This window comes from Neomonachus schauinslandi, chromosome 15 (assembly GCF_002201575.2).
Source record: "Neomonachus schauinslandi chromosome 15, ASM220157v2, whole genome shotgun sequence".
NCBI classification, from domain to species: Eukaryota; Metazoa; Chordata; class Mammalia; order Carnivora; family Phocidae; genus Neomonachus; species Neomonachus schauinslandi.
In genome coordinates, this window is record NC_058417.1 from 40,618,998 (window position 1) to 40,637,752 (window position 18,755).

An 18,755-nucleotide genomic window follows, 5' to 3' on the forward strand; every position below is an offset into this window, starting at 1 on the left:
TGGAAGAGGAAAGTGAGGTCTCTGGTCCCCTTTCAGCCCCAAAGGACCCTAATAGCAGACCCCCAGTTACCAGGATGCCCCCAGGGGTCCATGAAACAGCCAACCAACCAACTGGTAAGGAAAAGTGGAAAGAGGAAAATCAGGGGGAGGGAAAATTCCCAGATTTTCCAACAGTAAGGTTTAGACTCCCAAGTTCAGCAATGACTACAACAAGCTCCCTTTAGGAGGCCTCCACATCATGTTGCAAACTTAACCCCATGTCCAGGCTAAAGATAACACTTTCTACGGAGTCACCTATATGTTACCTTTTGACTCTAATGTCACGTGAAATTGTTGAGCTCCAGAGATATGAAATGACGGGCCCAAGATGACACAGCAACACAGAGACAGAGTCTGCCTTCAGAATCCTAACCAGTGCTTGCTTATTTGTTTTTATCAATGATACCATACTGCCCTATTTAAAACCCAACGTTTGTTTTTGTCAACTTTCATCTTGACCCCAACCCCAGTCCTAATTCACAGTGGGCTCAGGTGTTTCTGGCCCCAGCCCAGTGGAAATGGCTGGTTTTGTTTTCTGTCCCTCCATGTTTCCCCCTCCCATCTCATCAACCAGAAATCTCCCTCCTGACCATGTTTCCGTCTTGAAAAGGGCAATCTTGGGTGGGAGGACACGAATGGATTTAGTCATTGGCCTAAAATGACTCTGAGGCTGTCTGGCTCTTTTCTGCACATTGCAGAAGATGACTATCACCAGGAGGGCTTTGGGGCTCATGCCAAGTGGGCCACCTCCTTTCTTCTTCCAGATGCCTTACTAAGGCAACCTCTTGACCCTAGGGATGGAGGAGGACTACAGGCTTTCAGTGACCATTATGCAAGAGCCTAAGACCCTGAGGTGAAGATTTGAAGAGATCACGAAGGATAATTTGTGGTGGGCAGAAATCAGTAAACTGGGACAAGAGCAGCAGCTGAGTCCAGGGGTCAGTGTCTGGGAGTAATTTAGGAAAGTTCAGTGCTGACAGCTGTGTCTGGAGCTGAGCATCAGGGCCAAACCAGCTCCTGGGCTGCTCGGCTGCTTCAAGCTAATGAAGCTCTGGCTTAGGACACAGAGACAGCTGTGGTGTCGCAGAAGTCAGGGCCCCTGGGGCCCCAGGCTCAGCCTGCTGCTTCCCAGCAGTGTGACCTTAGGCAAGTCCTTAAGAAAGAAGAAAAGGAAACATCCACTAAGTGCAATGCCCTTTCACATGTCATCCTCACTACTGCTTATCGAGGATAATGTCCCTATCTTACATGGGGAGAAACAGATTGTCAAGGTAACCAAAGTCATTCTGGGCTATCTGGTTGTGGAGCAGGAAGACAGAAGTGGGATTTAGAGCTTCTAAGCTCAAGTTCTGGGCTCTTTTCCCTGAGTTTTAGCTTTTTTCCCCGTAAAATGGGAACAAAAACGTACCCACTTTGTGAATGAAGTCACCCATAGTAGGTTCTAAACCCTTCCCTTCTCACAACCTTGTCCTTGAAGAGTAGTGGCCACCTTCTTCCTGGGAATGGAGTAATCTTTAACTTTTGCCCCTCCCCCCAATCCGGTTTGTGGCCACCTTCTTAGGAGGAATAAAGTAATCTTACTTTTGCCCTTCCCCCCAACCAGGTTTGTGGATCCAGGCCCCACAAGGTGCCTGGAAGAGAGGGTATTTGGACTCTGGTTTCCCCTCTGCCCCTATCCCCAGACCTTCTCCCGACTCTGGAGGGCTGGCTCCCTCATCTCCTCCTCCCCAGTTTTGGCAGGCGGACTGACATCAGTGGGTGTTCCCAGGGAAGGGGAACTCTGAGCCCAGCTCCAGGCGCCCCTTCCCCCACGGCCCAGGGCAGCCCCAACCCCCTGCCTTAGATACTGCGGCGTGGAGAGGCCCTCTGAACTCCCAGTCCCTTCCTTCTCCTCCCGGTCCGCGAGAGCAGGTCGCTAACTCCCTTCCTCGGCACCGCAACGAAGGAGAAAGGGCGATAGGGTCCCGGGAGCGGATGCTCGGAGACCCGGGCGAGTCCTGGGCGCTACGCGGCTGAGCCCAGGAAATGCATCCCGGTTCTGGGGTTACGAGGGGAGCTGTCCAGCCCCGCAGGGTGAGCTAGAAGAGAGAGTGGGCCAACGTCGACCCGGCGGAGGGAGCGGCGGGCGCCAGGGCCGGGTGGGGCAGCGACTCCCCCTCCAGCCCGCCGGCCCCGGGCGTCGCCCCCGCCCCCCACGTGGCCGCAGCCGTCCCAGCCCCTGCGAGGAAGCGGCGCGGCTTCCTGGGGCTTGGGCCGGGGATATAGGCGCCCCCGCCCGGGCCCGGCTCAGCGCCACCGCCCCTCCTCGCCTGCTCGCCGCGCGATGGCCTCGGTCCGGGCTGAGCGCGCCGCCGGCGGCCCGCGGCTCCCTGCGACCCGCGCCCGGCGACCGGCTGCGCTCCGCCTCCTCCTCCTGCTGGGCGGTGAGCGCTGCGCCCCGGGGCCCGGGTGGGAGGCGCGGGAGGCCCGGAGGGGAGGGGGGCTGGACGGCCGAGGCCGAAACGGGCCCTGGGGTGCGGGCGGGACAGCGCTGTCCTCGGACCGTCCCCGGCCCCACTTCGGTGAGGGCTCAGCGCGAGCTGCTTCCCTCTTGGAGGAACCTGGGGTGCCGGGGCCCCGCGGAGAGGTCTTGGGAGGTCTGGGGCTGGGGAGGAGGAAGAGGATTTGGGGTGTAGATGTGAGTGGGAGAGAGCTAGTATCAGACCTCTCTTCCAGTCACTGAGGCACCCCTTGGGGGCCTGGATTATTCCTTTTTCTCTTCTGAAAGTAGCCCTGACTTCCTAGGGTCTCAGATCCCTCCTCCAGACTCCACTGCTTAGATCCCGCCATCCCACCTCCCTCTCCGATTTCTGTTCACAGCTGTCCTGAAGCCCCAGGAGTCCCTGGCTCAGGTTCCTCCCACTGAAAGTAGTTTGAAGACAAAAGGTGTGTATTCCAGGCTCTGGGAGGGTGGCCTAGGGCAACGAGAGGAGAGCCAGGTCGGAGGGGAGGGTCCCTTTCCCACAACCCCAATTGGCAGCCCATTAACCCCCCCTTCTGTTCTCTCCTGGGGTTCCTTGTGGTCCTTCTCCCTCTCATCCCACATGACCCCCACCCAGCTCTGAGCTGGCTCACCTCACAGGTGGGTTAGAAGACCCCAGAAGAAGTGTGTGGATGTCCTTGTGGGGCTGGCACATGGAAGGCATTAACATTTTTCTGAACTGAGACTCTTTCCTTGGAAAACTTTCTGAGACTCTCCTGGTGTTTGCCATGTTTGAAGACAGGAACAGTGGAAATACCTGGACCCGAGGGCTTGGAGGGAGGGGCAGGGGTGTGGTCAGTGTGAAGCAATCTGTGCCCACAGAGGACAAGATGGAGAACTATGAGAGCACTATCCAGTTTTGCTGGCAATCTTATAAGGAGCAGATGGACTCTATCCCCAAGGATTGGTGCGACTGGGCCATGATTAGCAGGTAGGGGCAGTGCCTGGCAGCTTGGGCCAGGGGTGGCGCCTGCTCCTTGTGGGTGGGCCTTGAGTGAGTGTGGGGCATTCCCCTCTCTGGGCCCAACCCATACTCACTCTAGTCTTCCCTTACTCCCAGGCCTTATAGCGACCTACAGTATTGCTTGGAGCATTTTGCAGAAGTATTTCACCTGGGCTTCCCCAATCCCCGAGCAGAAGAGATCATCTTTGAGACTCACCAGATCCACTTTGCCAACTGCTCCCTGGTGCAGCCCACCTTATCAGACCCCCCAGAGGATGTGCTCCTGGCCATGATCATAGCCCCAATCTGCCTCATCCCTTTCCTCGTCACCCTTGTGGTGTGGAGGAGTAAAGACAGTGAAGCCCAGGCCTAGGGTGGTGTGAGCTTTTCTTCGCAGCCATCTTATCCTACTCCTTTTCCCTGCCGCCACCAGGTCTCTGTTCCCCTCCCTGCCCTGCCTCCTTCTCTCACTCCCATGCCCACCACAGATCCTTGGACTGGTGGAAATGGAAACCCAGTGGTGTCATGGCATAAGTTCTGTAATCTTCAAAATAAAACTTTTTTTTGTACTGTCCCCTCCCCATCCCAGAATTTCTGCCATTCTCACAGCTCTGGGCCACAGAGCTGGAAGAATCTGGATAGCAGCACTGTTTTGTTCACTTGCCTGCTCCCCACTATCCCCCTCCCCCCACCTGAAGGCCACCCCCCTCCACTGCTTCCTCCCAAGGCTGGGCCTTTCCTGTCCTTATCCAAAGCCAGCACCAGGAAACATACAGGAAAGAGACTCCCTTCCGGTCTGGACAGCAGCTGGGGAGGTGTGGGGGGAGGGGCAAGGGTGGAATGTCTGCTGTGACTCCTGCAAGAAGGAAGGGGGACCACCCAGGAGCTCCGAATTTTCCTCTTCTTCATGCCTCAGTTTACTCCCAGGGCCTGGGAATAGGAACCGTGATATGACCAAAAAGAGTCCATCCCTAAGGACCTCAGGACTGAGGGCAAGGGCAGTGGGGACTTACTCTACTAAGTTCACCACAGGACTCCCCTTCCAGGTCCCTGGCCTCATCCTATGTTGTCCTGGACCCTGGGGGTGTGGCCTATAGCCTGGCAGCACACTGCCCCCTGGTGTCCACTAGAGCTAACAGCCAGAAGATGGACATGATCTGGAAGAACCTCAAAGCTGAGGAGACTGGACCCTGGGATCAGACATCTGTCATCTCCATAGCACTCACTAGTTCTTAGCTGGAACTAAGTCAGCCCTCAGCTTCCTAAGCCATACTGATACTCCCTTAAGACACCTTCCCATTTTCTAGGGACATACCTAGTCTCTGAACTCATTATTTCATATACAATCTTACATGTTCCCCAGACAGTGAGGCCCAGTTGTTCGACAGAGGACCTTAACCTCCAGTTCTTCCAGATCATCAAAGATACAAGAGAACAACTTTGTTCTCCATAAAGACACCTATTTATTCTTTATGACACCTGGAGCCTCTTCAGGGACTTTTCCTTCCCCCCCCCCTTGCTGAAATATTTACCTCTCTGAGAACATGCATATCCATTTCCTGGGACATGCCCGTCCATTCCATAGATATATACCTGTATGTATCTGTTCACCCTCTGAGACAGACTTCTCTTCTCAGGACACATCTGTCTCTCTAGAGGCATGTCTGTTTCCTAGGGCATTTTAAGTTTTCACCTGAGATAAGTCTTTCCTCTGTTTCCATGAATGCATTGGTCTTCCCCAGGGATATATCTGTTCTCTTGTTGGCCCATATTTGCCTTCCTGTGTTTTACTAATATACATCAAGGGCATGCTGGTATAAGATACTGTGTATGGTATATTTTATTGGAAAAATAAGTTAAATAAGGCCTAGTTTCTGCTCTCAATGGCTTCCATCTAATAGGGCAGCTGACATGTATACAAACAAAAGCAATGGAGTGTGTGATGAGAGTCATGCAAGGGATACAAACCAAATGTTATCTAAGTGCAAAAAAATGAGGGGTCACATCTAGCTGAGGTGTGATCACAGGAGGGTGATTGTGGAGTTAGTATATGACTAGACCTTAAGATGGAGTGCATTTCCCCTAGGGAAGAGAGTAAAAAAAATAGGGGTGAATTAGGAAATTATTGTAATATTCCAGGCTTGAGAAAAAGAGGACATGGGCCAAAGGAGTGATGAATGAGGAAGTAGAAAGTAAAAAGTAGGAGAGATGATTAAAAACAAGGGAGGGAATCAGCAGGATTTGGAAATGAAGGAGAGGAGAGGTTAGGGCTGACTCAGGCTTTGAATCTGAGTTACTAGGACAATGATGGAAGTAATGATAGAAAATGGCTATTAGGAAGAGGAGCTGGCAAGAAGAAAAGGATGTACAATATGAGCTGCCAATAGAACAAGCTTTTATGTCCCACAGAGAGTTAGAAATGGGAGGGGTGGTGGTGGTGGTGGAAATACAGATTTAGGAGTGTTTTGCACAGAAATGCCAAGTGAAGCCATGAAAAGGATGAAAGTTCTCAAGACAGAAGGTGTATTGAAAAGAAAGCTGAGGTTAGAGTCTTAGGAAATACGCACATTTAAAGAATGAGGGGGAAATGAGACAAAGAGAAAGATCAGAGAGACAGTGGCAGAACAAAGATAAAGCAGTGCCATGGAAGCAAAGGAGATAGTGCCCTTTGAAAGAACATTATCAATTGAATGGTTCATCCATTCATGCAACAGATATTTGCTGGGCACTTTGGTAGATTGGGAACTGTGCACAATGAAGGATGGACTTGAGTGGGGGAAAGGTTAAAGATCAGATAGGAAATTGAGAGTGTGACAAAGTCAAGGAAACTGTACATATTTTCAAATACGGGTGACCTGAGCATGTTTGTCAACTAGGGGAGAGGAGCCAGAGGAAAAGAAAAGAGGGAAGATGGGGCGCCTGGGTGGCTCAGTTGGTTAAGCGACTGCCTTCGGCTCAGGTCATGATCCTGGAGTCCCTGGATCGAGTCCCGCATCGGGCTCCCTGCTCGGCAGGGAGTCTGCTTCTCCCTCTGACCCTCCTCCCTCTCATGCTCTCTGTATCTCATTCTCTCTGTCTCAAATAAATAAAATAAAATCTTAAAAAAAAAAAAAGAAAAGAAAAGAGGGAAGATGATATACAAAGAAATCCTAGAGGCAGTTGGAAAGGAGAGGTAAGAAGATATGCCAAAGGGTTGGTCTTGTAAAGGAAGAGTGACACTTCTTCCTTTGAGTCCAAAAGAAAGACGTAAAAGTGGAAAGAAATTCTTGTGGGAAGAATCAAGTGTGGTGACAGACAGAGGAGGAACGATCAGGAGGTTCAAATGCTTGGCCTCAAGTTCACAAAATAGGAAGGGAATTCTGCAGAGAGAAAGAAGATGGAGACAGGTGGAATGACTTGATGAATGGAAACATTTGAAGAGTTACCTGGAGGGATGTGACAGGGAGTCAATAAAAGACAGTGCTGGGCTGCACTGAGAGCCCAGCAGTGAGGTTAGTCAGAGAACCTGGGGCTCAGCCAGCATGTTCTGTGGTTTTCTTCCAGTAATACAACTCGGCAGGAGTGGGGGGAGGGGTAGAGGAACAACAACCCTGATTTGTTAAGTGACAGCAGGTAGGCAAGCAAGGGGACAGAATGGGGTAGTCTAGGCTGGGTAAGGAGTCAAGACCAAAATGGGTCTGGGGACTTGAGACTAGAAAAGTGAGGACGTGAGAGATAGATGGCTGTGGTCAAAGCGGGCAGCTCTGAATCATGGAAGCCGAAACTTTTCCAGCGATAAAAGGTACAAATGTGCTCCTACGGGTGCTGCAGGAGACCAAGGAATGGTGCGCTCGAAGGACACAGCAATTGAAGAGACTGGGGAATTGTGAGGTGTTTGTTAAATGCAACTGACACGGATGTTAATATTAAAAGCAGCTGAGCAGAGGGGAAACAAGCCTAGGCAGTTCTACTATCAAACTGTGCCGCTTTGGAGAAGTCACTGCCCTTCTCTAGAGCTGAATGAGAAGACTTCTCGGGTCTCTAAACGGTAAGGATTTTTAGGATAATGGTAAGGGACTGGCTGATCAGCAGCATCCCTCCCGCCTCTCCGAAGAGGCGTCCGGAACCTTTCTGCTTGTGCTTTTTGCCCGGACGTGCCGAAGCGGAGGCCGGAAGTCCTTTGCCCGGAGGTTCCGGGTTTCCTGGGCTACTGCAATGGCGATGAGTTTCGAGTGGCCGTGGCAGTATCGCTTCCCGCCCTTCTTTACGTGAGGCTCAGACCCCGAGAAGCCCCGCTGCGCCTCCCTCCCCTGCCCCGGACCCCGGGCTCAGCCCTGATGCTTCAGATGGGGAGGGGGAGAAAGGACCCGGTCGCCACCACCCTCAGTCTCCCACTTTGTCCCCCAGACGCGCCTCCGGCAAGTGCTGCCTCTCGCTCTCTCACGCCCTCTAATTCTGCGCCCCACCCCCTTCACCCGGCAGGTTGCAGCCGAACGTGGACACTCGGCAGAAGCAGCTGGCCGCCTGGTGCTCGCTGGTCCTGTCCTTCTGCCGCCTGCACAAACAGTCCAGCATGACGGTGATGGAAGCTCAGGAGAGCCCGCTCTTCAACAACGTGAAGCTACAGCGTATCCTCCCTCAGGCTCTTCCACAGCCCACACACATGCACTTCCACGCTTTCCCACATGCCCAGATTTCACACCCCGCTTCACCCACCGTACGCAGATTCCCACCCAAACTGGACTTGGGAAAGAGCTAGTATGTGTTAGCTGACTTCCATTTTATCCCCAAACCCCAATGCAAATGCAGCCTCAAACCCTCTTGTCCTAGCCAGTGACAAGTACCCAGGTGTCATTCAGGTCTTAGAATCTCTGCCCTGAAGCCAAGTCCCAAGCTTTTCAACCCAAGCCTTTTTGACTCTGAATCTCCTGTTCTCTTACTGAGTGAAGCTCAAACTCTGGTACTACCTTTAGGAATTTTCTCCACCTACTCTCTTCCTCCCAGGAAGTAAAGGTCATTTGTTTTTGCTGCCTGATTCATACCTAAACTATCTGTGGAGAAAGTCTGAAGGAAGGAGAGAGGACAGAGGGTGACAGATGATAGTACTGTTCATTTCTAAAGCTCTTCCCTTTAATTGGACTAGTTTTTTCCCTTCCTCCCCCCAATATCCAGGAAATGCCAATTTATAGCCTGTTGGGGAATTGCACATATATGTATGTGGGAGGGAGAGGAAGGGGACAGATGGTTTTCAACATGACACTGGCCCTGAGAATTTTTATCCCACCCAACTCAGTCCATCAGTGCCCTTCCCTTAACTTTAAACCAGGGAAGCTCCCTGTGGAATCAATCCAGGTTGTATTAGAGGAACTAAGGAAGAAAGGTGGGTTCAGGTCCTCAGATTTCCTTATTTTTCCTCCTGCTTGGGGTTTTCCTGAGGGCAGATTGGCACAAGTTTTTGCTTTTTTTTTTTTTTTTTAAGATTTATTTTTTATTTATTTAATTTAATTTTTTTGAAGATTTTTTATTTATTTGACAGAGAGAAACAAAGCGAGAGAAGGAACACAAGCAGGGGGAGTGGGAGAGGGAGAAGCAGGCTTCCCGCTGAGCAGGGAGCCCGATGTGGGGCTTGATCCCAGGAGCCTGGGATCATGACCTGAGCTGAAGGCAGCCGCTTAATGACTGAGCCACCCAGGCGCCCCTTTAAGATTTTATTTTTAAGTAATCTTTATAGCCTATGTGGGGCTCGAACCCACAACCTCAAGATCAAGAGTCACCCACTCCACAGCTGTACCAGCCAGGTGCCCCACAAGTATTCGCTTTTAACAACGTTCTTCTCTCCCCTGGCTTGGAGCCCATAGTGTTCTGTACAGTAGATAGTCCAATTCCCCGGGTCCTTTTTCCCTATTGGTATTCACCATTGAAATCTCTCCATCTGTGTTCTGAGACCTGGAGAGAAGTAGAAGGAGAATTGGTGCATTGCAGATAGTAATAATAAAACAGATCTTGAATTTCCGTTCCTGAAAGCTGAGTCTCTTCCACTGTGTTCCACCTTCGTTTTGCCTTCTGTCCCTTCTTAGCATAGATGCTTTCATAAGTATCTGTTTCGCAGGGAACCTGGAGTGGTTGGATAAGAACAAGTCTAGCTTCCTGATCATGTGGCGAAGGCCAGAAGAATGGGGGAAGCTCATCTATCAGTGGGTGAGACTATTCTGCCATGGTGACCCATGGCAGAGAATCGTATCTATGTTCAGCAGATACCTGGTGTTCCCAGGTCTAGACTGAGCAAAGTGGGAAGGGGCAAAAAGAGGAAGTATACGTCTTCCAGGCAAGCCTCTTTCAGTGACTCAATTTCCCTGGCTGTATAGAACTTCCCTGCCTTTGACTGTAGGAGGCGAGAGGCTACATGAGGCCATGTTTGGAGAATGCAGTGCTGGGAACCATGAGTACTATTGTTGGCTGGAGTCTCTGGCCACAGAAGATAAATGAGGAAAGGAAGGAAAAAAAAAAAAAAAAGCCTGGGGCCCTTCCCCCTCTGCGCCCTTTGGGGTTGTCTGCCATATGAATGAGACATTCTGAACCGGTGTGGGTGTGGGGACAAACTCTCTGCACCACAAGCCCTAAACTTTCCCAGGGGAGAGAAGAGGGGAAGAAGCATCAACAACCCAAATATAACAAACTCATGCCACCTATTCCTGAACAGGAAACAGAATGAGAGGTCACTGCTCAGACATGTGAAGGCCTGTGGTTTAGTGGTTCCGTGTATGTGTGTACACGTATAAATATAGCACCTGTGGGGTTTGCGGTGTTTAGGCCACTCCTGCTGGGGTGACAGTGAGCCCGGGTTTGGGAATAGGTGCCATTCCTGGGTCAGATAGGTGGAGCTGGTGAGCTCACCTTCTCCCAGGAGATTTCCCGTCCTTATTCAATGCCTGTTTTCTGTGTCCATAGGTTTCCAGGAGTGGCCAGAACAACTCCGTGTTCACCCTATATGAACTGACCAATGGGGACGACACAGAGGATGAGGGTAATGCTTCTCCCTTCCCCCCCAGTTTTGTCATCTGAATCCTCTCCAGTCCTTGTTTGACCGTTAGACTTCCCATCCCTGCCTCTGAATTCTAAATACCACATGATACAAGGCCTCTTAACCCATGTCCAACATTTCCCTAAACCACCTGAATTTATATGCAAAATACTCGCAGGTTTTGTCTGTGGGGATGTATGTGCATTTTTCTAGGGATAGAGTCTATATTAAAAGATTTTCAAGGGCATCTGTGACCCATGAAAAGTTAAGAATTACTGGTGTAGATGCCGAATGAGGAGCTGGGGCGGGAGATTAAGCCGAAAATCTCATTCCTTGCTGAGACAGGCCTTTCTTTCACCCTTTATACTTATAGAGGGTTCAAGATTGTGGGCATCAGCTGAAGGGATTGGGCCAACACCCCCATCCCCACCCCCAGGCCTTTTAAATACTTTGGTTTCTGGCCAGGCAAGGATTTGTATACTGTTTGATTTTTACATAGTGTAAATATATTCTTAGCTCTTTTATCTCTGGCTTCATATTCTGATCCCCAGGATCACCAAAAGTTCCAGTCTCAGCTGGGGAAAAAAGGGCACCTCCCCTTTCTGCCAGGCCCTGGCTGCCATAACAAAGTTTAGAGCTCTTGGCTGTTCCCCCCTGCCCTGCAGGCCTCTGCTTGCTACTCCCACCATCACCCCATGACTTCAGTGCTGCAGCCTTGCCCAGCCCACCACTCATGCTGGGCAAAGCTGGAGGCTTCCTCAGAAAGCAAGCTCCCTGACTCAAGAGGTAGGCCCCCGTAGGGGGTGAGGTGTGCGAACCTGTTAGGGCTTGCCACCTGCTTCTCACCTCTCCCTGCAGTATCTTGCCATATCTCCAGGTACTCAGCTGGCCCTTGGCTCCCAGCCTTGTTCCTTTTAACTAGGAAAAGGCAGATACCCATGCTGGACTTTAACAGTCTCCTGGTCAGAGGTATGGCTACACTTCTTTGTGTTAGGACAGGTGCTCCTGATGGGTACCAGGGTGCAACTAGGGTCAGAATCCAGTGACAAGGACCTTGACCTTCCTAGGCTTCACTGTCCCCCACTCTGTGGCCCACAAGCAGGTGGTGTCATTCTTGTACATCAGACACATGGCATGGGGGTGGGGGATACATGTGAGGGTTGAGTCTGGCAGAAGAACCTGGAAGGGGAGAATAAGCATGAACTCTCATTTCATGCTGACTCAGGCTTTCTTTCACCCCTTACTCTGAGGAGTTCCCAGGAAGGGTTGACGGCAGCTGCCGCAGTATAGATGGCACACGGCCCCCCTAGCCTCGAGGTCTCAGCTTCCGGCTAGACTCTTCTCCTCAGGGGCCTTGGGCCCCCAGAAGCTGAGTGTCCCTGACTGCCCACCTCTCCCTATCCAGAGTTCCACGGGCTGGATGAAGCAACCCTCCTTCGGGCTCTGCAGGCGCTACAGCAGGAGCATAAGGCTGAGATCATCACCGTCAGCGAAGGCCGAGGCGTCAAGTTCTTCTAGCAGACACCTGTCTCCTTTTACTTCTTACCTCCCACCCTTCCAGGGCTTTCAAAGGGAGACAGACCCAGTGATCCCACAGACGGGATCTGTGACTCCACCAGACTCAAAAGGGCTCCAGTCCAGGGATGAGGCTTCCCACTTATTCCGTGTGTATGTCTCTGGGGAAGGCTGAGGCTGAGGCTGAGGCGCCGGGGAGAAGAGATGTGCTTCTCTTTGCCCCACCTCCTCTCCCATCCTAGACTGTCCCTGAGCCAGGGTCTGTAAACCTTTAACTCCACATGTGTTCACACACGTAAGTACATAGACACACGCGCCTGCACAAGCTTCTGTCTCTCCCCCTTCCCACCCCCTTAGCTGCTATTGCCTCCCCTCTCAGGCTGGTGCTGGATCCTTCCTAGGGGATGGGAGAAGCCCTGGCTGCAGGCAGCCTTCCAGGCAATATGAAGATAGGAGGCCCAGGAAGGGGCCTGGCAGTGAGAGACCAGGCTGGACACTGATTTATGATATTAAAAAGCTCAACCCCACTTGCCTGCCTGGCGTTGGAAGTTACTACTGGAATGGGCATGGGGAGAGCTGCGAAGCGTTGCCCCCGAGTGAATCCCAGCCTAGGAGAGGGGAGAAGCCTTTGGCCTTTGTAAATGAAAAGGTCCTCCAGTGCTGGCAGGCTCCAGTGAGCCTGTGGTACATCTGCTGGGTGGGCTGTGTGGGGGAGTGCTGATGGAACACAGCTTGGGGACGGACTTTCTTTCTCTGAATTGGAGCAACTTAATGGCTTCCCCTTCCCTCACCATGTCCCCCCATGAAAGTCCTGAACCACTCTGAAGCCTCTCCCTCCATCCTTCTGGTCTGGGTGGGGTAGTTGAGGCCAAGGGGAGCTGAAGGGGTGTAAACCGGATATGGACTTTGGTTTATTGGGAACTTTGGCAAACAGAAGGAGAAAGGAGAGCCCACATAGCAAAAACAGCTACTGTGGCCAGGGCCAGGCTGCGGCCAAGGTAGGGGAGGTGGAGGGTATGGGTGACCGGGTCCTTGGCTTGGGGGAGGGGCTTGCCCTGGGGTGCGCACACCCATCCCTGTGCAGCCTAGAGGGACAGCGGCTTGGGAGAAAACTAGACCGTTCCTCTCACCTATGTTTTGTCGGCCTGGGGCTACCCCGGGCAAACAGGAGGGGGTGGCGCTACCTTATCTGGGGCGTGCAGGCCGGTGGTAACCTTCCCTTGTACCACCCCCCTTTCTAGGGCCCGAGAGCCGCGGTCACGTTTCCTCTCCCAGTCCCAGCATCGTGCCTCCCCCACCCCCCGCTCCCAAACAGGTTTGCGCCCTCAGTGCGGGAAGACACACCTCCGTCTCGCACCCTGTCCGCCTCGGAATGAGCCTGCAGGCGGGTGCGCCTGGAGGCGAGGGAGGGGAGGGCCTGCGGCCGGGGGCGGGGCGGCTGAGGTGAGGGGCTGCGCACCCGGCTCCGCGCGCGCGCGCGCGGCTGGCCGCTCCGAGGGGGCGGCCCTGGGTGGGGGGGGCGGTGAGGCCGGGGGGCGGGGCCGGGGCGGGGCTGCGGGGAGGGCGAGCCGGGGACTGGGGGCCCCAGGAGCTCAGCCAGAGCGCTGCGCACCCAGCCGGTCCGCCTGTCAGGCCGCCGCCTCTCCAGCCGCCCGGGTTACTGCCTTGCGGCGCCGGCCCTTCCTCATGCTGGCACCCCCAACCCCCGAGACTGCGGTCCCCATGTCCCAGGCGGAGGCCGACCTGGCCCTACGGCCCCCGCCGCCTCTCGCCGCCGCCGCCGGTCCGCCCCGCCTTGGGCCCCCTCCTCGCCGGGCGCGCCGCTTCTCCGGGAAGGCTGAGCCCCGGCCGCGCTCTTCCCGTCTCAGCCGCCGCAGCTCAGTCGACTTGGGGCTGCTGAGCTCTTGGTGCCAGCCAACCTCACCCGCTCCGGAGCCCCCTGATCCTCCGGACTCCGCTGGTCCTGGCCCCGCGAGGAGCCCACCGCCTAGCTGTCCAGAGCCCCCCGAGGGCACGTGGACCGGGGGAGACCCCGTGAAGGCTGCAGACTCCGCGCGTCCAGAGCTCGCGGGCTCTGCAGGAGGCCGGGGGCCCCGGGATCCGCCGACAGTCCCCGAAGCCGCGGCTCGGGAGCGGCAGCGAGAGCAGGAGGAAAAGGAGGATACGGAGACCCAGGCAGTGGCAACGTCCCCGGACGGCCGATACCTCAAATTTGACATCGAGATTGGACGTGGCTCGTTCAAGACGGTGTATCGAGGGCTGGACACTGACACCACGGTGGAGGTGGCCTGGTGTGAGCTGCAGGTGCGGCTGGGCGCCCTTCTGTGGCACCTCGGGATGGGACCCTTTGGAGGTCTTAGGATGAGAAATCTGGGGGACGGCAGCAAGGGAGAGATCTATCTTTCCAGTCAAATGTCCAGACACTCCTGCCCACTCCCCTTTGCTCTGATGATCAATGGATCTGGCTGATTCTGGGCTGCAGAAGGATAAACTGAGGCAGAGGGTGTATGGTGGCTTCCTTATGGGTTTTGGACATTTTTTTTAAAAAGATTTTATTTATTTATTTGACAGAGACACAGCGAGAGAGAGGGAACACAAGCAGGGGGAGTGGGAGAGGGAGAAGCAGGCTTCCCGCTGAGCAGGGAGCCCAATGTGGGGCTCAATCCCAGGACCCTGGGATCATGATCTGAGCCGAAGGCAGACGCTTAATTACTGAGCCATCCAGGCGCCCTGAGTTTTGGACATTCTAACTTTAAAGTCTCTATACTCAACCCTGAGAGTTGGAAGATACGATGCAAAATCGGGTAGGGAGCCAGTTCAGATCTGAGGGGTGACTGGCCCACCAATCTGCTGCAGTGGTTACTATCTCTTCCTTTCCCTTTCCTCTTAGTCTTGAGACCCTCAGTATGACTCTGGTTCTCCTCCTCCTTCACCCTGAATCTTTGCAGGGTAGGAGGCTGGGATGATGGAGGCCAGGAGCTGGGGCAGGGTCCTCTCCACTTCCAGAAGATTTAGAGCGGTGGTGGCAGGATGGGGCCCTCCCAGGCCCCTTCTGGAGCAGTCAGACTTCTAGACTTCTCCATAGCTGGGGAAGGGGGAGACAGAGAGCTCCAGCCCTGGCCTGAGTCCAGTCCTGCTCCTCATCCCACTGTCTACCTGGGCTCTCCCTTCCCAGACCCAAAGGCACTGAACCCAGCAGGCTTTAGGGGGATGTTGGTGTGAAGGACCTTCTTTACATGGAGGGAAGACCCAGTTAAGTCTGGGCCAGCAGCTTTGGATTTAACTGGGGGGCAGATCTGGGTAAGGGTCCTCCCCTCCAGCCCTGGCACTGGGCTCGCCCCTTGTGCCTGCCAATGCCGAGCCCCAGGCTCTAGGCCAGGCACGAAGAGGTGGCCAAATGGGGGGGTGGGGTGGTGATGAGAAGGGGGCAGGACAGCCATGGGGCAGGGGGCTGTCTCCTGGTGCCTGGTCCTGGATCTTTCTCTGTAACTCCCTCTGCAGCCCTCCTGCCTCCAGTCTGGATCTAGCAGTTCCCGGTTTCTGGGGCCAACCCCCTTGAAGGCCCCAGTTCTCTGCCCGCTGTCAGCCTGCTGCTCGCCTGCTGCCTGCCCACTGCCAGCCCTGGGGCGTCCCCTCCCACCCCACGGCTGGCCCGGGAGGCCACAAAGGCGCTATTGAGCTCAGGGCTCCTGGACCGGGCTGCATAAAGGCCCTTGTGTCCAGCGGAGGGTCCAGGGGTGGCCCCAGGCCCGGGATGGGTGTGTCCTTATAGCAGCCTGAGGGGGCGGATCGAGAATTCGAGGTATACAGCCCATTGGGCAAGTGATGACCTAGCCTCCTCCTTGGGCTCTAACCCTCACCTCTCCCCCAGCCCCTCCCCATGTGCCCCTTCCTCCTCTCTGTGGGAGTCCTGAGCCTGTCGTGAACTTGACCCCCGTCCCCTACCCCACAGACTAGGAAACTGTCTCGAGCCGAGCGGCAGCGATTCTCTGAGGAAGTGGAGATGCTCAAGGGGCTGCAGCACCCCAACATTGTCCGCTTCTATGACTCGTGGAAGTCAGTGCTGAGGGGCCAGGTTTGCATCGTGCTGGTCACCGAACTCATGACCTCCGGCACCCTGAAGACGTGAGCTCTGTGCCTGGTGGTAGTGTTGGTTGGTGGGAGAGCTGGTGGTGGGAGGTCCCCACTGCTTCTGGAACCTCTCCCACGCTCCTCAAACTCTATATTTAGGTCCCAAACCAGGCTTGCTACCTCTCACCCGTCCCTACTGCATCCCTGCCTTACTGAATGGCAGTGTCCACCCAGCACGCCAGCCAAAACCCGATCTCCCCAAATGCCATCTTTATCTCCATTCTGTGCATCCGCCTTCCCCCATCAGTATGTCTCCAAGGCCTCCTTATAATTCCCCACTCTGCCTTCCCAGTTCCATCCACTGCCACCTCACTGGTCTGGAGCCCTGCAGCAGTGCCCTCTCGGGCCTTCCCCAACTCTGCCCTCACCTTTCCAATCTATCCTATCTTCCTGCAGTCTGGGGAATCTCTCCATTCCTTAAAACCCCTTCAAGGCTTCCCACCACCCTCAGGTTAAAGCCCACACTCTCTAACCTACTCACAGAGTCCTTAGGACTTAGCCTCATCTTGAGCCTAGATTCCACAGGAACCGAATTCCCAGCACCTCCTCCCACCCTGCCCTGTCGCTGTCTCCATGCCTTTCAGCACAGTGTCCCCTCTGCCTGGAAAGTCTCCATCCCTTCCCTTTTCACCCCTGAACCCCTACTCATTCTTCAGGACGCAACATAAAAGTTATTTCCTCTCTGAAGCCCTCCCCCACGCCCAGGGCGGTTAGTCATCCCTTCCCGCACTCCCCAGCCCCTTTGGCGCAGCCCTATCTGCAAGTTTACCGCCGGACCCGTTTTGTACTCTCACGGTTACCTCCCACACCCCGGACTCAGTTTCTCTCTGGAGCGCAGCGAGGACCTGAGCTAGAATAATGCTGGCAGAAGATGTGTAGGTGGTGGTGCCAGTGGGACCAGGGGAACTTCCCAGCGGGGGTCCCCTCCCCCGCCTCCGTGTCCCCGCCGCGACCCTGGCTACGTGCCTTTCCCCCAGATACCTGAGGCGGTTCCGCGAGATGAAGCCGCGAGTCCTTCAGCGCTGGAGCCGCCAGATCCTTCGGGGGCTTCATTTCCTACACTCCCGGGTACCCCCCATTCTGCACCGGGATCTCAAGTGCGACAACGTCTTTATCACGGGCCCTTCAGGTTCGGTCAAGATCGGCGACCTGGGCCTGGCCACGCTCAAGCGCGCCTCCTTTGCCAAGAGCGTGATCGGTTAGTCCCTCCAGGATCCTTCCTATCCCCCCCTCCCCCCCGATCCGCGTCAGAAGAGAGCCTGGGGGCCCTCTCTTCCCAGCAGGGCCCTTTGAGTTGCACGGAGTTAGAAGAGCATGGGGAACATGGGGAGACCTACAGCATCCTTTCCACCCCCCCCAACACACACACAGTGGGGAAGTGTCCGTCACTATCACTTCAGAACTCTCCAGGTTGCCCCCTCCCCGCACCCCCTGGCTAGCTGTTGGTACGCCCAAGAGGAGGGACGAAGCCAGAGGAAGGCTCTGTAGCCTGATGCCTGCTGTGGATCCTACAGGGACCCCGGAGTTCATGGCCCCTGAGATGTACGAGGAAAAGTACGACGAGGCCGTGGACGTGTACGCGTTTGGCATGTGCATGCTGGAGATGGCCACCTCAGAGTACCCTTACTCCGAGTGCCAGAATGCCGCCCAAATCTACCGCAAGGTCACTTCGGTGAGAGGGGGTGGGGAGGACAGAGAATTGCAGGTCACCTCCCATTTTCCTGCCCCAACCAGCCCGCGGTCAATGCCGTTCGTTTCCCTTAAAGTAAACAGGCTAGACACGAAGATGCTCTGGTAAACACTGAAGGGTATTGGATGTACACACGCCCCCCCCCCCGCCCCCCGCCCCAGTACTAGCTGTTTAGAATAATAATGTGCGTAGCGCTCCCTAGAGTTTACAAACGATTTGACATCTGATCTTTCACCCTCAGGGTGAGCAGGTAGGGCCTCTTCTCTGCCCTGCGCTTTACAAATGGGAAAACTGGCACACAGGGAGACTTGTTCAAGGTCATACTGTCGATACGTGGGGGGACGGAGATTTGAAATCAAACCGTCTAGTAGCTGTCGCGGTGCTTTTAGGATTGCACGCCCTGTTGCCTCGGGCGGGATGGGGGGCAAGCAGAGAGCTGGGGCGCGAGGCCTCATGCAACCCCTTTCCTCCAGGGCACAAAGCCGAACAGCTTCTACAAGGTGAAGATGCCCGAGGTGAAGGAGATCATTGAAGGCTGCATCCGCACGGATAAGAACGAGAGGTGGGGTGGAGGGGGCAGGGTGTGTGTTGGGGGAGATTGGGGGTGGGGGACGGGCTGCGGCAAGGCTCGGCTCACCCGCGCCGCCCTCAGGTTCACCATCCAGGACCTCCTGGCTCACGCCTTCTTCCGCGAGGAGCGCGGCGTGCACGTGGAGCTGGCGGAGGAGGACGACGGGGAGAAGCCCGGCCTCAAGCTCTGGCTGCGCATGGAGGACGCGCGGCGCGGGGGGCGCCCACGGGACAACCAGGCCATAGAGTTCCTGTTCCAGCTGGGCCAGGACGCGGCAGAGGAGGTGGCGCAGGAGATGGTGAGCAGAGGACAGACTGCCCTGCGGCTGGGCTTGGCGGGGGGGGG

General features: G+C 55.0%; 3 protein-coding genes across 3 annotated transcripts in view; all 3 read left to right on the plus strand.

The window, feature by feature from the left end:
• Positions 1-2,231: 2,231 nt before the first annotated feature.
• On the plus strand, positions 2,232-4,077 carry RAMP2 (receptor activity modifying protein 2). The gene is made up of 4 exons (XM_044921392.1): positions 2,232-2,462; positions 2,899-2,966; positions 3,385-3,491; positions 3,621-4,077. Exons 1-4 carry the CDS (start codon positions 2,363-2,365, stop codon positions 3,874-3,876), a joined length of 531 nt encoding a protein of 176 aa, XP_044777327.1. The 5' UTR covers positions 2,232-2,362; the 3' UTR covers positions 3,877-4,077.
• A 3,516-nt stretch (positions 4,078-7,593) lies between these two features.
• VPS25 (vacuolar protein sorting 25 homolog) lies at positions 7,594-12,561 on the plus strand. Its single transcript, XM_021681677.1, has 6 exons — positions 7,594-7,750; positions 7,965-8,110; positions 8,809-8,862; positions 9,592-9,680; positions 10,431-10,506; positions 11,909-12,561. Exons 1-6 carry the CDS (start codon positions 7,698-7,700, stop codon positions 12,019-12,021), a joined length of 531 nt encoding a protein of 176 aa, XP_021537352.1. The 5' UTR covers positions 7,594-7,697; the 3' UTR covers positions 12,022-12,561.
• Positions 12,562-13,566: 1,005 nt separating this feature from the next.
• WNK4 (WNK lysine deficient protein kinase 4) overlaps positions 13,567-18,755 on the plus strand; it is a 15,073-nt gene continuing 9,884 nt past the window's right edge. The window contains exons 1-6 of the mRNA XM_044921444.1: positions 13,567-14,322; positions 15,971-16,143; positions 17,127-17,347; positions 17,664-17,821; positions 18,313-18,401; positions 18,492-18,708. Coding sequence (XP_044777379.1) covers positions 13,705-14,322; positions 15,971-16,143; positions 17,127-17,347; positions 17,664-17,821; positions 18,313-18,401; positions 18,492-18,708 — 1,476 coding nt within the window. The 5' untranslated portion in view covers positions 13,567-13,704. The remainder of the gene's footprint in view (positions 14,323-15,970; positions 16,144-17,126; positions 17,348-17,663; positions 17,822-18,312; positions 18,402-18,491; positions 18,709-18,755) is intronic.

Coding starts and splice junctions, on each gene's coding strand:
- RAMP2 (XM_044921392.1), top strand. CDS start 2,363: ATGGCCTCGGTCCGGGCTGAGCGCGCCGCCGGCGGCCCGCGGCTCCCT. Junction 2,463..2,898: donor CCTCCTCCTCCTGCTGGGCG/GTGAGCGCTGCG, acceptor TTCTGTTCACAG/CTGTCCTGAAGCCCCAGGAG. Junction 3,492..3,620: donor GACTGGGCCATGATTAGCAG/GTAGGGGCAGTG, acceptor CCTTACTCCCAG/GCCTTATAGCGACCTACAGT.
- VPS25 (XM_021681677.1), top strand. CDS start 7,698: ATGGCGATGAGTTTCGAGTGGCCGTGGCAGTATCGCTTCCCGCCCTTC. Junction 8,863..9,591: donor AGAGGAACTAAGGAAGAAAG/GTGGGTTCAGGT, acceptor TCTGTTTCGCAG/GGAACCTGGAGTGGTTGGAT. Junction 10,507..11,908: donor GGACGACACAGAGGATGAGG/GTAATGCTTCTC, acceptor CTCCCTATCCAG/AGTTCCACGGGCTGGATGAA.